This window comes from Vipera ursinii (genome assembly GCF_947247035.1).
Source record: "Vipera ursinii genome assembly, chromosome: 6".
Lineage (NCBI taxonomy): Eukaryota > Metazoa > Chordata > Lepidosauria > Squamata > Viperidae > Vipera > Vipera ursinii.
Window position 1 is genome coordinate 47560045 of NC_139515.1, and position 16184 is coordinate 47576228.

At 41.1% G+C, this 16184-nt stretch overlaps 1 protein-coding gene across 1 annotated transcript in view; it reads left to right on the forward strand.

Moving 5' to 3' along the window:
- NAV3 (neuron navigator 3) overlaps positions 1-16184 on the forward strand; it is a gene marked incomplete at its 5' end in the record, with an annotated part of 387240 nt that overhangs the window by 234996 nt on the left and 136060 nt on the right. Inside the window, one exon of the mRNA XM_083365121.1 lies at positions 7699-7882. Coding sequence (XP_083221247.1) covers positions 7699-7882 — 184 coding nt within the window. The remainder of the gene's footprint in view (positions 1-7698; positions 7883-16184) is intronic.

Sequence of the window (16184 nt, forward strand, 5' to 3'; positions counted from 1 at the left end):
CCAATACAAACTGCGAGTGGCCTGAGAGGTAGGAGAACCACCGTAAAACAGTGCCTCCCACTCCCAACCCCTTGAGCCGTCGCAGCAGGATACCATGGTCGATGCTATCAAAAGCTGCTGAGAGGTCAAGTAGGACCAGGACAGAGGAACAGCCCCTGTCCCGGGCCCACCAGAGATCATCCACCAGTGTGACCAATGCCATTTCCATGCTGTACCCGGGTCTGAATCCAGACTGGTATGGGTCCAGATAGTCCGCTTCATCCAGGAATTGCAGGAGCTGATGCACCATCACACTCTCAACAACCTTCGCTACAAAGCGAAGGCTGGAGACAGGACGGTAGTTATTCAATGAGGCCGGGTCCAGAGCAGGCTTCTTGAGGAGGGGCCAAACTCTTTTAAGGCGGAGGGGAAGACACCCTCCATCAAAGAAGCATTGACAACTGCCTGGATCCAGCCCTGTCACCTCCCAGGTGGCCGAAACTAACCAGTAGGGACATGGGTCCAGTAAACAGGTTGTAATGCTCAGTTTACACATGATCCTGTCCACATCATCCATAGTCACAGGGTCAAACTCACCCCAGATGGTATGATCAAGACCTGCCTTCTCCACTCCACCAGATTCCGCCCAGTCGGAGTCCAAGCCAGTCCGGATCTGAGCGATTTTGCCCTGCAGATACTGTACAAATTCCTCAGCCCTACCCTGCAAGGGCTCATCCCTCGGTCCCTGGTTAAACAGTGAGCAGGTCACTCTAAACCGGGCAGCTGGGCGGTTATCTGCAGACACAATGAGAGCGGAAAAGTAGACACGCTTTGCCACTTCCATCACCACTAGGTAAGACTTAAGATAAGTTCTCAGCTGTGTTCAATCAGATTTGGATCCGCTGGACCTCCAACAGCTTTCTAGGCATCTTTTCCGGTGCTTCATCTCCCAGAGCTCCTTGGTAAACCAGGAGGCCACCTGGGGTCTGCGCTGGGTCAGAAGCCGCAAAGACACAACTCAATCCAAGGCCCCAGCAGCCTCCCTCTCCCAGGCTTCTACTAGGGCCTCGGCAGAGTCGTGGGCAAGGGAAGCAGGAAATGTCCCAAGCTCTGTCTGGAACCTTTCAGGGTTCATCAGGCGCCTGGGGCGGAATAGTGCATAAGCTTGCACTATTTTTTATAACCATATCTGTCTTTTTATCAGAGAATTTTTTAAAAAGTCCAGACTCAGGAAATGGAAAAAAATGTGTTGTGTACTGGGTTCGTTGCTTGAGAGAAGAGACAAGGTGAGTGAGTTCAGTAAGGAACATTCTTTATTTGATTGCAGGAACTGAACTGGGGAAACAGGGCTGTGAATGAAGCTATTTATACCCTGGCCTCTAGGTGGCAGCCAACAGGTTTAAAGCAACCTATTGCTGCCCTAGAAGCAACCAATGGCGGCTCTGGAGATGGATTGTCTGAGGAGCTGGGAGCCAGTAGCCAGCTCCATGCTTAAGCAACCTTCCAGCAATCAAAACCCATGTGATACTCTCAGTAAAACAAAGCCCAATACATTACACCCCTCCCCCCTAGAATGTACACACATTACAGCAACAAAATAAATAAGTACAGCAATTACAGAGTTAACAATAATACAGGACACTTGTATGTACGAGTACAGCATTGTTATACATATTCACTAATACAGAGGCTCTCCTGAACTAGCAGCAATTCAGTGACAATACAGCCCAATTATTTTAGTACAAAATCCTGTAAGTACGCAAGAGCTTTGCGATCCCGGCAGCTCCCGGTCTACCAGCTTGCCCACTGGGCTGGGTAGACCAGGGTCACTGAGTCCAAGGGAGTCTGGCTGACTTGTGTTTCTCTGGCTGGCCATTCCAGGTCGGCTCACCCCAGAGTCCATTGTTTGTGCAAAGTTAGCTCAGTGGCTGTATTGTTCGGGTTGATTTTGCCCATCAGGGGACCCATGTTGCACTCCTGGGCTTTGCCCCTCTACGACCACCTCCCCATTGCTCTGACTGCTAGGGTAGTCAGAGCATGTGAATTGTTCAGCCTGGCTGCTGGTTTGAGGCCCTTGAATTGGACCTGGAGTGAAGTCCTCGTTTTTTGGCCATTCTGGAAAATGCTTCCTCAGCTGATCAATATGGTGGCGCACAATCTCCTGCCATCTAGGTTTACTTTGTATGAGAGAGGGCCCTAGATTTTGACGATTTTGCCTGGCACCCACAAGTTCCCATGCCCATAGTTCTGGGCCCACACCCCATCACCTACTTGCAACCCCCTCGGAGGTCTTGGGCAAGAGGCATCTGCTGCCACCCGGTCTGGGTGCAACCTGTCCAGTTTTGTGATTAGTCGCCTTCCCCGGTGCAGCTCTGCTGGGCTTTTGCCCGTTACCATGCATGGCATGGTGTGCTGGCAGAGCAAAGAATCTGCCAGTGTGTGGTGCCATTCCCCAGTCACTATGTTCTTCAGTGACTCCTTTGTAGTGCGCACCATTTGCTTGGCTTGCCCATTGCTAGACAGATGAAATGGAGCCGATGTAGCATGCCTAATGAGGTTAGTACTCAAGAAGGCCTGAAATTCTGCTGCTGTGAACTGGGTCCCGTTATCGGACACTATGACGTCCGGCAGCCCATGCATTGCAGAGTTTCCTAAGCACCTGGATGGTTCTAGCAGTAGTCATATTCGCGATTGGCATAATTTCCAGCCATTTAGAGTGGCTGTCGACCACTATAAAAATAGCTATCTCTGAAAGGGCCCAGCAAAGTCAATATGAATCCTTGACCAGGGAGTGTGTGTCTCCTCCCATCTATGGACAGGAGCATGTGGCATTTCAAGCCTAGACTGCTGACACATGTAACACCCATGTACTTGAGCTTCTATGGCTTTATCTAATCCTGTCCACCATAAATAGCTTTGTGCCAATGCTTTCATCCGGACAATACCCAGATGACCTTCATGAAGTGATTGCAATACCCTGTCCCTTAATGAAGTGGGGACAATGACCCTGCTGCAACATAGAATACAACCCTTATGAGCTGAGAGCTCGTGTCTACATGTGAAGTAGCTGTGGAACTTGAGTCCAGGACTGTTTTCCAGCCACCCCGTGTGAACCCAGGATAGCACTCTACTTAGAATCTTGTCTGCAGCAGTTTCTGCAGCTACGTGCCCAGTGTGGAGGGGAAACTCCGGCAAGTCCTGAATAGACAAAATGCAGGCCTCTGGGGCCGGATCTGGCTTGATTTGAGTCAGTGGAAGCCTGCTGAGGCCATCTGCATGGCCCATATCTTTGTCGGGTTTGTAAATTAGCCTGAAACTCTAGGCTGATAAAAAGATAGACCATCTTAACATCCTAGGGGATAAGATGTGGGGTGTCTGTCTGTCTGTAGTAAATAACCCCAATAGCAGTTTATGGTCTGTGAAGTCCCTGCCATACAAGTAGTCATGGAATTTTTTTATTCCAGCTATAATGGCCAATGTCTCTTTATCAATTTGTGTGTAATTATGCTCTGCGGAGGACAGTGTCCTGGAATAGAAAGCAATTGGGACTTGAGTCCCATCACTATCCAAGTGGCTTAAAACAGCCCCCACCTTGTATGGGGACGCGTCACACGCAAGGCACACTGGCATCAACTCTTTAAAATGGGTGATCATTGAACTGGCGTACACTAGGGCCTTCAATGCCTTGAAGCTGCTTTTGTGTACCTTGGTCCATTTCCAAGCAGTGTTTTTATCCAAGAGCCAGTGTAACGGCTCTGCCACTGCGGCCTTGTTAGGAAGGAACGCATGATAAAAATTTAGGAGGCCTAGGAATGCCTGAAGCTTTCCCTTTGTCTTGGGGCTGGGTGCCATCTGAATGGCTTTCAATTTGGACTCGGCAGGGTGGATGCCATCGGCATCAATACGGAAACCCAAGAACTCAGTTGAAGAGACTCCAATGCTACACTTGTTTTTCTTAAGTTTAAGGCTTGCTTCATGAAGCCATTGAAGGATGGCTCTGAGCCTCCTTGCAAGCACCTCAGTGGACTCACTGGCAATGAGCACATCGTCGAAATAGGGGCAGAACCCAGGAATACCCTTGAGCGTACGCTCCATAATGCTTTGAAAAATGCCAGGGGCTACACTAACCCCAAATTGCAAGTGTTTTACTTTAAAAGTCCCTCTGTGAGTTACAATAGTCTGTGCTGTGGCTGTGGCCTCGTCCAGAGGAAGCTGTTGGTAGGCCTGAGCCAAATCTAACTTTGCGAAAACTGTACCCCCTTGCAGTGATGCCAGGATGTGGCTCACTACTACTGGCACCAGGTACGCATGCTGTTTGAGTGCACGATTAATTGTGCACTTGTAGTCAGTGCAAATTCTGACCTCTCCATTGGCTTTTAGTGGCATGACGATTGGGGTTTCCCATTCACCCCCATCTACGGGCTGTAGTACCCCTTGTTCTACTAGCTTATCCAAGATAGACCAACTAGTCTATCTTGTGTTTAAGAGCAAATGGCACTCTATGAGGTTTAATCCTGACCGGCATTACAGTAGGATCTAGTTTAAATGTTATTGGTGGACCCTTGTAAGTCCCTAGACCTGAGTCAAACACATCTGCAAACCCTCACATACTGTCACTAGACTTGTGACTTGCGTCTGGTTGATACCGGTGACTTGGATGCCTAATGCATCAAACCAATCGAGCCTGATTAGGCTCGTTTGCTGACCCCTTACTACGACAATGTCCAGGTACCCAGAAAACCCCTTAAATTTGACAGCCAATGTGGCCTTGCCTTTGACTGTGACTCTGGCATTATGGAAGTCGGTCAGAAAATGTCAGATGGCCTGAGCTTGGCCCATCTCTTGCTGTGATTGCAGATGAAATGGAATGTATCAAGTGATATAATGGACACGGCTAAGCCCATGTCCAGCTCCATCTTGCAAGGGACAACTTGCAGCTCCATCTGAAGTCAAATGGGGCAGTGAGCTCCTGTGCAGCAAACACTTCTGCAGCTGGAGCAAAACCCTATGCTAAACTGCCCCGGGGCCCCAGTACCTCTCCTGATCAGAATGTCCGACTGGCGATTCAATTTCCAGTCCTTATGGTGACCCCTGCAGATGGATGCAATGTCTTCCCACAGGCCTGGCACGTGGCTGTCTGGAACCTACGGTTCATGTGTTGGTGATGGCTGCCACACCCTGGCCACCTAAGGAAGGGATCTGCCTTGTAAGTCGTCCCTTGTTGCTTGTCACTGCGACGTTGTTGGTCATTGTGTCTTTGGAGATTGTCAACTTCTGTGTTGTCATTGGAGTCTTCAGCATGTTGGGCATCCTATTGGTGGACGGTCTCCTCGTGCTGTGCTGTTTTGGCGGGCTGCATGGCTCTTACGGCCCCGGCGGCTGCTTTGTCTGCCATGATCTCCTTCAACACGTCTGGGAGTGACAGTCTCTTTGGCGAACAGTTTTTGTTGCAACTCTCAATTCTGGAGGTCACAGATGAGCCGGTCCTGGAGCCTCTCCTCTACGTCGGAGAACTGGCACAGGTGTGCGGCCTGCCTCAATGCTGCGATGAATTCGGATGTTGTTTCACCCAGCTGTTGAACCCTCTGTTTGAATGCATGGCGCCAAGCAATTACCGACAGCTAGGGTTGGAAGTGGTCGCCGAGCCATTTCTTCAAGTCCATGAACGTTACAGACTCCAATGGTGTCGGTGCAAACAAGTTCTCTGCAATGGCAAAAGTGGCTGGGCCGCAAACACATAGGAGCGTAGCAGCCTTCAGCCATCCTCGGTGACTTGGTTGGTACGGAGATAGTTCTCGATCCTGGATAGGTATGAAGACCATCTTTCTGGGTGAGCTATGTCAAATTCTTGCAGCTTTCTGACCTTCACCATTTTGGGTTCGTCTTCACGGCTGGGGCTCATCGTCATCTTCTCCTTCTCCTCCGTATGCCCTGGGACTGATCCTCAAGGCTCATGGTCGCTAGCGTGGCTGTGGTAGGCCCACCGTAGGGGGGGATTGCTTTCCTGCCAGGCGTGTTCTGGCTTCTCCCCTAGTGACTCTTAGCTCTGTTGAAGGAGCAGGATCCCATCCTCATCACTAGGGTTGTGTACTGTGTTCATTGCTTGAGAGAAGAGACGAGGCGAGTGAGTTCATTCAGGAACATTCTTTATTTGCTTGCAGGAACCAAACTGGGGAAACAGGGCTGCGAATGCAGCTATTTATACCCTGGCCTCTAGGTGGCGGCCAATAGGTTTAAAGCAACCTATTGCCACCCTAGAAGCAACCAATGGCAGCGCTGGACACGGGTTGTCTGAGGAGCTGGGAGCCATTAGCCAGCTCCCTGCTTTAGCAACCTTGCAGCAATCAAAACCCATGTGATACTCTCAGTAAAACAAAGCCCAATACGTTACAAAATGTTTTACAGATTTTTATTGTCTCTTCTTTTTATCGCAAAGATGGTGTGATTAAGCATAAGAAACATTTTAACTTATTTTCATTTTTTTCTGAGAAACTAGGATGAAATTCTCAAATATATCAGCTGGTATAATTTCAGAGGAATCAACAATCTTTTTGATATAAAAATCAGAGCTGAATAAATAGAATGAAAAATAATTATTATACCAATACAGTAATGAATGAGAATGTAGGGATCTTTGGTCCTATCATTAGACATAGTGAGGCCAATAGTTAACCCTAGAGATTAGGAATTAACAACGGGATTTTGGTATCTAAGTTTATGATCTCAAAACAGTTAAGTCCTCTCAGAAGCAATTTAGATAAATATCAGCAAAGATTTAACTACTTCTCTGCTTGCGCACTTTACACATAAGGTACATAAGTATGAGATTGGATTTTTACTGGTTCCAACATGAAAACTCCTTTTTGTTGCAAAGTTAAATCTCTTTCTTTTGCAATTCTTAAGTGTGAAGAGATTAGTTCAGATAAAGGCAGTCCTTAACTTGGTCTTCAAAAATTTAAAGATTCAACTCTCATAAGCAGCTTTGACTTGCGCTTGGAAACACATTTAACCAGTATGATCCAACACATGAATGAACTGGATGTGCTTCTGAATGGTTCTGGATTGTCTACAGCAGGGGTGTCAAACTCGCAACATTACATGACGTGTTGTGATGTATCGTGACTTTTTCTCCATTGCCGGCAATGGGGTGGGTGTGGTTTTGGCATCCGGCCCACGGGCCAGCAGTTTGACATCCCTGGTCTACAACAACAGCCCAATATAGAAATGTATGCAATGATCAATATGTAAACGTATGCAGAATTGTATATATATATATATATATATATATATATATATATATATATATATATATATATATATATATATATATATATATATATCTGAAGCAAGGCAGAATAATGAAATTATTAGCCAACATCAACAAATGTAAATAATTATTACATTCAAATTATACAAAACTGTTACCTTTTGAGTAATGATTATGTGCTATTAATGTTATTGAATATATTTATGGTAGATACATTTGGTGGTATTAACCAGTAAGTCCTTTATAAGAGTTCAATATATGATATAAAATTATATATCTATTATCCAGTATGAAACATGAGATCCCACCATAAAAATCGCTAAAAATCTTGTCATATTAAATTCAAATGTAAGATAGTTTGCAGAACTGAAACAATGGCTAATGTCCATTAGGCATATCTGTGAAGGAAAGCTAATTTTGATGTTTTCATTTTCTTCTTTTTGTCTGTGCAGAAATAAGAAATGGAAATTTGAAGGCCATTTTAGGACTGTTTTTTAGTTTGTCTCGTTATAAACAGCAGCAGCACCAACAACAGCAGTACTATCAGTCCTTGCTAGAACTACAGCAACACATCTCTCATTCTCCGAATCCTCCTGAGAGTGGCCAATCCAAAACCCAGCAAGATATGCAGTCCAGGTAGGTCAGATTACCTTCCTTAATCTTATTGTACCTGAGATTGCTTTCTTTACGCAACAAATCTTTTCAAGCTCCTCAAAATAAAATTGAAACCATGAAGCCAATGAAGTCTTATCTGGAAATGAGCTTTTTATAAATATTCAAAGAACTTTAATTGCTTAAAACAGTTCACATAAACTATTATTCATATATTTTAGGCATTTAACTTCTTTTTTTTCTCCCTTGTTAGCAATGAGATGAAACTGGCTATTGGAAACTCACTGCTTAAGCTGAAGTCCAATAATGCTTCATCTGAGGGAAGCTTATTTTAATGAAATTAGTAAATTAGTAAAGAAGATAATCCTGTTTTTTTTTCTTGAAAGAGTAAATTCTTAATTTTATCATAATTTCTGGTTGTTGAACATAACAGAAAAAAAGTATTTTGTTCCTCTATTTTTGAATTGCTTTTGTTTTCAACCTAAAGTAAAGTGGTTGTGTTGTAGAAACTGAACCAATAGGAATTTAGGGTTGTCTCTACAGTTTGGGGAACACTCCTTTTAATGATAGTTTTATCATTAAAGGGTTTTGGGTGCTACCACTGTAGATGAATGGTATATGTTGTATGAGAGGTAGGTTACAAAGCAAAGCATATTTTTTTTAACATCATGAAGCTCCACACAAACCAGCTATTGCTTATCTAAATACAACAATCAGATGGCAGGAATGGCACTGCTATTAAATATTCTAGCACTTAGTGGATCAGGATTTTTTTTAGAAAAAGAAATACAGACTTTATAAAACAGAGAAAATATCATTGGTATAACCAAACAGTGTTTCCTCTGTCAAAAACAAATATCTTGTTCTGTGTAATTACACATTTAGAAGTTGAATAAAGGTTTTTTAGCTAATTTCTTTTTCTGTTAAGCAATAACACAATCTATGATAATTTTTTTAATTATAGGTTTCTTTTGTGTTCTGACATTCAAAATCTTAATGTTACTGTGAATTTTTTTCTTCACATAGAAATCATTCAGATAAGAGCATGGATTGAAAATAAACACATACATTTTCTGTTGGTTTTTGGTTTTACTTATAATTATTCATATAAAGGATAGTGGTGTGATTTGAACAGTAACATGGCAAGCTTGCTGGACTGTGGTGGGATTAAGAGTTTTAGGATTTTAAGTTCATGGTTCAATGAAGAAAAGAGTGTTGCAAAACTCTTGCACAAATCTCTTGCTGATTTTAAATTCTTAGTGTATCAACCTTCCTTTAAAATGTGTGGAGCCAAAACATACATGTGTAGAATGATTGTATGAGTAGGAATTTGCTTTTTTAAAACTAGCTGAACTGTATATATATATATTTTCATTTACCATACTATTTTCATGTATTTTCGCACCCGGAAAAGAACTAATTCTTCAATATTCTTTAAAACAAATGCCTTTTAAACTAACTGATTTCTTTTCAAAGGACAGTTACATATGATCTCTGGCTTGACTGAGGTTTTCTTTTAAAGTTCCAGATAGATAAATGGGGAGATGAATGGAGAGCAGTAATGTTTGGAGAAATTGAAAGGACCCGTGAATGATGCAAAGACAAAAAAAGGGGGGGGAGGTGGAACCTTTAAGTATATTCACTATATGTTTAAAATGATTGATGTGTCAAATTTAATTATTATTAATTTAACATCATTAACATGCACTTTTTGATATTCATAAAATTTATTTCCTATAATGTCTGTGTTGGTGTTTCTCAAACTTGGCAACCTTAAACTTTATTACACAACCTGTGATCTAGTGGGTCACTGTTTCAGAGAGATCACCTTACCTAAACAAAGAAACAAAATAACTATGGGATGGCAAAAAAACAACAACAGTGGGAGCGGGAACAATTTCTGTTGTTCTGTTGGTTTCCTAATTGAATTTCCTTGTGGGAAGGTGGCAGGAAGCATCAGAAATCCTTCCTTCCTTCCTTCCTTCCCTCCTTCCTTCCTTCCTTCCTTCCTTCCTTCCTTCCTTCCTTCCTTCCTTCCCTCCCTCCCTCCCTCCCTCCCTCCCTCCCCCAGGTGGAGAGTGAGTGAGGGGGAGTGTGGGTCAGGAATGGTACCTGGTACCATCTGAAGGAATGAGGGATTGTGAAACTGGTCTGGGAAATTGTAACAGCATTAAAGATTGAGATAATGTGACTGTAAAAGCAGCACAGCAGCAGCCAGTAGCATTGAAACAGTCACAACATCCTCAAATTTCATTTTCCTTGGGAATCATGGGTCATGGATCACATTCTGTAAGTTATCCCATTTGAGCTACCTTGGTTCAAATTTTGTTGCACTATCATGTTCTGTTTTGCCCAATTAAAGGTCATGACAAGAAGAGATTCTTTCCTGTTTGTCTGTCTGTCTGTCTGACTGTCTGTCTGCCTGCCTGCCTGCCTGTCTACCTATCAAGGTGATGAACATATCCAACACTTCTTCCTGTCAGATGGGTTGGGCTGAGAGAGGTGTCTGGCCCAAGCCAAGCCAAGCCAAGCCTCAGCTGGCTTTCATGGCTAGTAGTATACAGATGATTTCCCAGGGAGGTTGAAGTCGACACAGCTTAAAGTTCTCAAGGTTGTCAAACACTGGTTTATGTGAATATTTTGGTTGTACAACCAACACTTACAATAATGTATATACTATTGGAAATAGCTTATGTTAGAATTAAGTAAAATATAACAGCAAACATTATATTACACTTTTTCCTTCAGGGTGTAATGATAAATAAAGATGCCTTTTGTGGCTTTAATTACACTTCTAAACCAAATAGAATAATTTAATTTACCGTAATAATTACAACTAATGAACAACAATATTGCTCACATTCATTGTGACTTATTAAAATGGTACCTTGCTCAATAGTAGTAACTGTGAGAGGGACCTCAGAGTCCTAGTGCATGGCTTTTCAACCAGTGGTATGGGTACCACCTGTGGTACATTGACACCTGGCAGGTGGTATGTGACCATCCGAGAACAGTGGTAGTGGGGGAAGGGAATGAGCTGAACCAGTGGCAGCACCGCACAAGCCTGAGCAAGAGATGGCTGGAGCTGCAGGGCTGTCAAGGCTCAGCAGAAGCGCCAGGATCAGTGCCGCTTTCCAGCTGATCGGCGCTTCTTCGGGACTGTCAGCTGGAGCTCAGTGCAGATCCTGCTGCTTCTGCTGAGCCCTAAAGAAGCACCAATCATCTGGAAAGCAGCACTGATCCTGGTGCTTCTGCTGAGCCCAGAAGAAGTGCCGATCAGCTGGAATGTTGCAGTATCTCCAGGGTCTTGTGATTTACATTCAGATGCTTGGCAACTGATTCATATTTATGACGGTCGCAGTGTCCCAGGGTCATGTGAAGTGACCCAAACCTGCTGCAACCACCCAGCAGACGGGGGCAATAAAAACCAAACATTCCCCCACCCACCCCCACTGGCAATCCTCAACAGAAATGTTTACAACAATGAAAACCTTGGGCAGGAAGAAGAGCACTGCCGGGCGGACAGGCAGGTGTCTTGCTTGGCTGTGGCTTGGGGGGCACTTTTTTCAGTGCCATTGTAACTTCAAACAGTCCCTTTTTTGTCATCAAATTTTTGACACCTTGCTAGGTGACTGGTGGTACTCGGATATTGCCATACCCTAAAAGTGGTACAATGGATGAAAAGGTTGAAAAGCCCTGTCCTGGGCAGGGGTTGGACTAGAAGACCTCCAAGGTCCCTTCCAACTTTTTATTATTGTTGTTGTTGTTGTTATGAGGAGGAATTATTGAATAAAAATACAACTTTGTATTGTGGTTATGCTTTTTCATGAGGAATTATAAATGCTTACTTTTAGTGATTGTTTCTAGTTAGGCCATTGTAAGCATAGTTTATGTTTATGCTTCCACCACAGATGGAAATAGCCTATGCTTTTCAAAGGACTATATCTGAGATAAGTGGAAATACACTATCTTTCTCTGATGCACTATCACTTGTTTCTGTAAAGTTAAAATCAGGAACTCCCCCCCCCATGTATCTTTAACTGATATCTGTGATGAAGTTAAATTTTTATTGCATTAAGAAAGTACAAGAACAATGAACAATGTGCATTCTTAAAATGACAAATGAAGCATTCAATTCAGACTTCATCACTTAACACAAGAATCTATCAGATGTGCCAGTGCTGACCAAAATGTCTTAAGAATTATAATTCACAAAAATATGCACAATTAAAGCCTTCCTACTCTTGGAGTTTGGCTTTATCAGCTGAGGGCTTTGTATGACAACAATAGTCTTCATTGTGCACAAGCAAACCTTCTCAAAATACATTAAAGAGCCATACAGTACTTTTAAATATACTAGATTGATACCCACTGCAATCATGACATGTCCAGCTGTCCATCTCATGATGACAAAATGTTGCATAAAATTAAAATACACAACAATAGCAAGTTAATTTGTAACTGTATTTCTTGACAGCTTCTCTTTCTATCTATCTGGCAGCTTCTTGGACTATATCCCTAAGCCAGGGGTAGGCAACCTCGGCTCTTTTATGACTCATAGACTTCAACTCCCAGAATTCCTGAGCCAGCTGGCTCAGGAATTCTGGGAGTTGAAGTCCATGAGTCATAAAAGATCCGAGGTTGCCTACCCCTGCCCTAAGCTGATACATGTGTGTATCATCTCCCACAAATACTATTAATTCACAGCTACTGTATATAATTGTGAAGCTACAGTATATAATTGTTATATCTATATGACAAGGATACATATAATAGAACACACAAATGTTAAATAAAATGCTTTCATTAAACAGCTTATCACCTTAATTGCAGAAGATTCATAAAGTAAGACCTCCCACAAATGATTGTTTATCCAAAGAAATGTCAAATACCAATATGACCACAGAAGTATATTTGAAAATGGAAACCACTGTGGTTTGGAATTCTGGCAGTCATAATTCTAAGAGACCTCAAAGACATCAAAATAAGAATCTTAACTAGCTGGTTCTTTGTTGGCAGGATCAATAATATTTAATGTATGCAACAGAGAAAAAAACAGAGACAAATATATAAATAAAAGCTCTCTTACTATGTGATGACTTTTCAACTACCCTGAAAGAAAAACACACATTTATGGGTTAGACAGAAACTGATTACAGAGCTGTCAGCAAAATCCTAAAATACAGATAAACTAACATTATGACCTGTAGACATACTGTACAGTAGTGGTAACAACTTGAGATTCATATGGATCTGATTAATTCATTAGTTTACTATGTATTACTTTAAATATGCAATGCATTTAGTTTGTGGAACTAGAAGCCGTTTGTTCAATATAGTTGATACACTGTTTTTCAAATAGGAGTTACATGAATGCTAAACTCCACTGGATCAGCACCTCTGTGAAGTTTGTCATATTAACAGAAAATTTAATAAATGAAATAGTCATGAAATAGAAAGATCTTGAAAATATTTTATACGTATAATTTTGAATACAAAATACCAGGTGATGAGCCATACTAGTAGGGCCAGAGTAATATCATAAAATAAGTCTACCATTTCATTAATGTGTGAGCAACAGTAGTGGGTGTTGTTGTTTTTACAACATTCTTGTTTCTAAAGCAAGAAATTGTTTTACTCTTCCTACCTCCCTGATTTAAAAATTTGAGGTTGGAATGAAAAGTAATGCCTCCAATGTATAAGTTGCCAACAGATGGCAGTATTAATGTGCCTGAAACTCTGTCATGCTATTCATCATCTTTTTTCTCCACTTCAGTTGACAAGGAAGTTGCTGTGAAAAAAGTTGTGTTATTACTGTTTATGAAATGGAAGCCTACATGAGCAATTGTCAATTCACTTTAACCATCATACTATGACTGAATTTTTAAAAGCTGAAATAGTCTTTCCAATTCAAATCCAACATCAGCTTCGGATTGTTTATGGCAATGACTATGTTGACATCAATACTGTGTGATACTGGGTCAAAATATATAAAATTGATGAATGGGCCTTCTGCCTCTCTCCTCCCAATCCTGCCCTGCTGGATGCCTTCAGGCCTGGGGATTGCTCCCTACTCATGTTTCACCCATGGTACACTTATCTTTTCAAGATTTCTGGACACCATTATAGGCAAGGAGGGCCAGCTAAACACTGGACTGGGTGGCTGCCTCCTGGAAGCAGCCACCATTTTCAGTGCACTTACAAATCCTTGCAGACATGCCAAAATGGCTACTTTCCGGCGGGTGCTGTGTGGGCTAGGATGAACTGTTTCATGCTATTTCTCTAATGGGGTTTGCACAGTGCTGCTTGTTTCTGCTTTAAACTTATGATTTTCAGTAACATTCTGCCAATGAATCTGTTCTCCATAAAATATTTCTCTTTAAATTTCAAGGATGTTTAATTATTATAATGTTTTATACCAGTCTTCTAATCTTTTTCTTAGTTCTACAAATATATCGAACAATAACAAATATTACTATTGTTATAAATAAATAGGAATTACAGTTCTGAGTTTAATAAGGATGAAATCCTTATTAAATATTATTTTATTATTATTTTAAAATAATAATATTTAAATATTATTTTATTTTATTTATTTATTATTTTACTGGTTTTATTTTTACTGGTTTTTAAATTGCCATATAATTATTGTATTTATTGTTTAATTCTTTTTTAAATTTTCCATTTTATGTTTTTAATTTTTATTGTTGTGCGCCGCCCTGAGTCCTTAGGGAGAAGGGCGGCATATAAATTTAATAAAATAAATAATAAATAAATAAATTTATTCTCCATCTCCATTTTGTTTGGAACCTGAGAAAGCACTTCCAGTCAACACTGTCTAGGCTAATCAAGATAGATTAAAATCCAATCTAGGTAATTTTCTTATGTTTCCAGTATTTCTAAGGCTGAAATCCTAAATAGAAACATTCACTGAATGTTGTAAGACGTCCATATAGAGAAAGGTGCATGCTGAAGTGAGCATAATACCTCAGACTAACCCCCCTAACCTTTATGACCATTGTAGCTCTCTACACTGTCACCCTTTTATGTGCAACTCTGACAGAACAAATTATTACTTCTGTACATAATTCTGAGCAATATGGATTTCATTGTTGTTTCCTGCATAGTAATCTTAATAGCTAAACACAAAAATTAAGGAGTTAAATTTACAGCAGATATTTTTTTTGTTATTCTATATCCCAGTAATTGGTAACATTATATAGATGATTTCTAGTATTTTATCTGTAGCATATTATAGTATATGAATGGGATTACAAGGTTGATACTTTCTGAAGAAACAAAACTTGAATTCCATGAACTCAAACCACTCAGCATGAAATCAATTTATTATACACTTTCAAAGAAACTATTGTGCTATAACCAAATTAGGGAATTATCATTCTCTTTATTTAATTTCTTCTATAAGTAGTCATGAATGACATATCATTAACAGTAAATAAAATATTCAAATAATTATAAATCTAGAATTAATGAGGCAACTACTTAAAGAAATTAGGAACATTTTTCTAGCCTTAAGGATACTTAACATTTATTTAGAATTAAATTGACATTTTAAACAAGCTTTCTATGCTTTAATTATTGAGAAGAAATAATGCTGGGTTAGGTATTATATTCAGATAAGTTAAAGGCACTAGATTATCTTCTATATTCTGCAAAATAAAACAGACAGCTGTTTAAAATAGTTAAAATTACACAATGAATACTTAATAGTACTTAGTCGCAGTATTAAGTGTTTAATGATAAGTTTATGTAGGGATCAGAGAAGTCCTTTGCTATGTTTCTCTGTTGCTCAAAATCTTATGTAGAAGAAGGAAAGGAAAGTAGTTTTGCTCTCCATTCTTGCACTTTGGCTTTTGCCCTATTTCTCTAAATGCTGAATGAATAGGAGTTGGAGTGCAATGAAAGAAGAAGAAAAGAGCAATTTGCCCCTATTTTACAGCAGTGTGAAATATCTTTCAACTTCATCCACTTGCAAATGTGCAAAGCATCTCTGATATATAAAAAGAAAAATGTAGGAACTTTTGGGAAAGCCAGTTGCTTGCAAAATTGTCTCTGTGGACAGGCAGGATGAATCTGGTGTGATAGTGAGACTAAAGAGTAGTAGTGACAACTTGGAGAACAGAGGTGCATGTGCCTATAATAGACTGCTCTAAGGCAGAGCTTTTCAACCAGTGGTACGGGTACCGCCTGTGGTACATTGGCACCTGGCAGGTGGTACACGACCATCCTAGAAAAGTGGTAGCGGGGGAGGGGAATGAGCTGAACTGGTGGCAGCAGCGCACAAGACTGAGCGAGAGATTGCTGG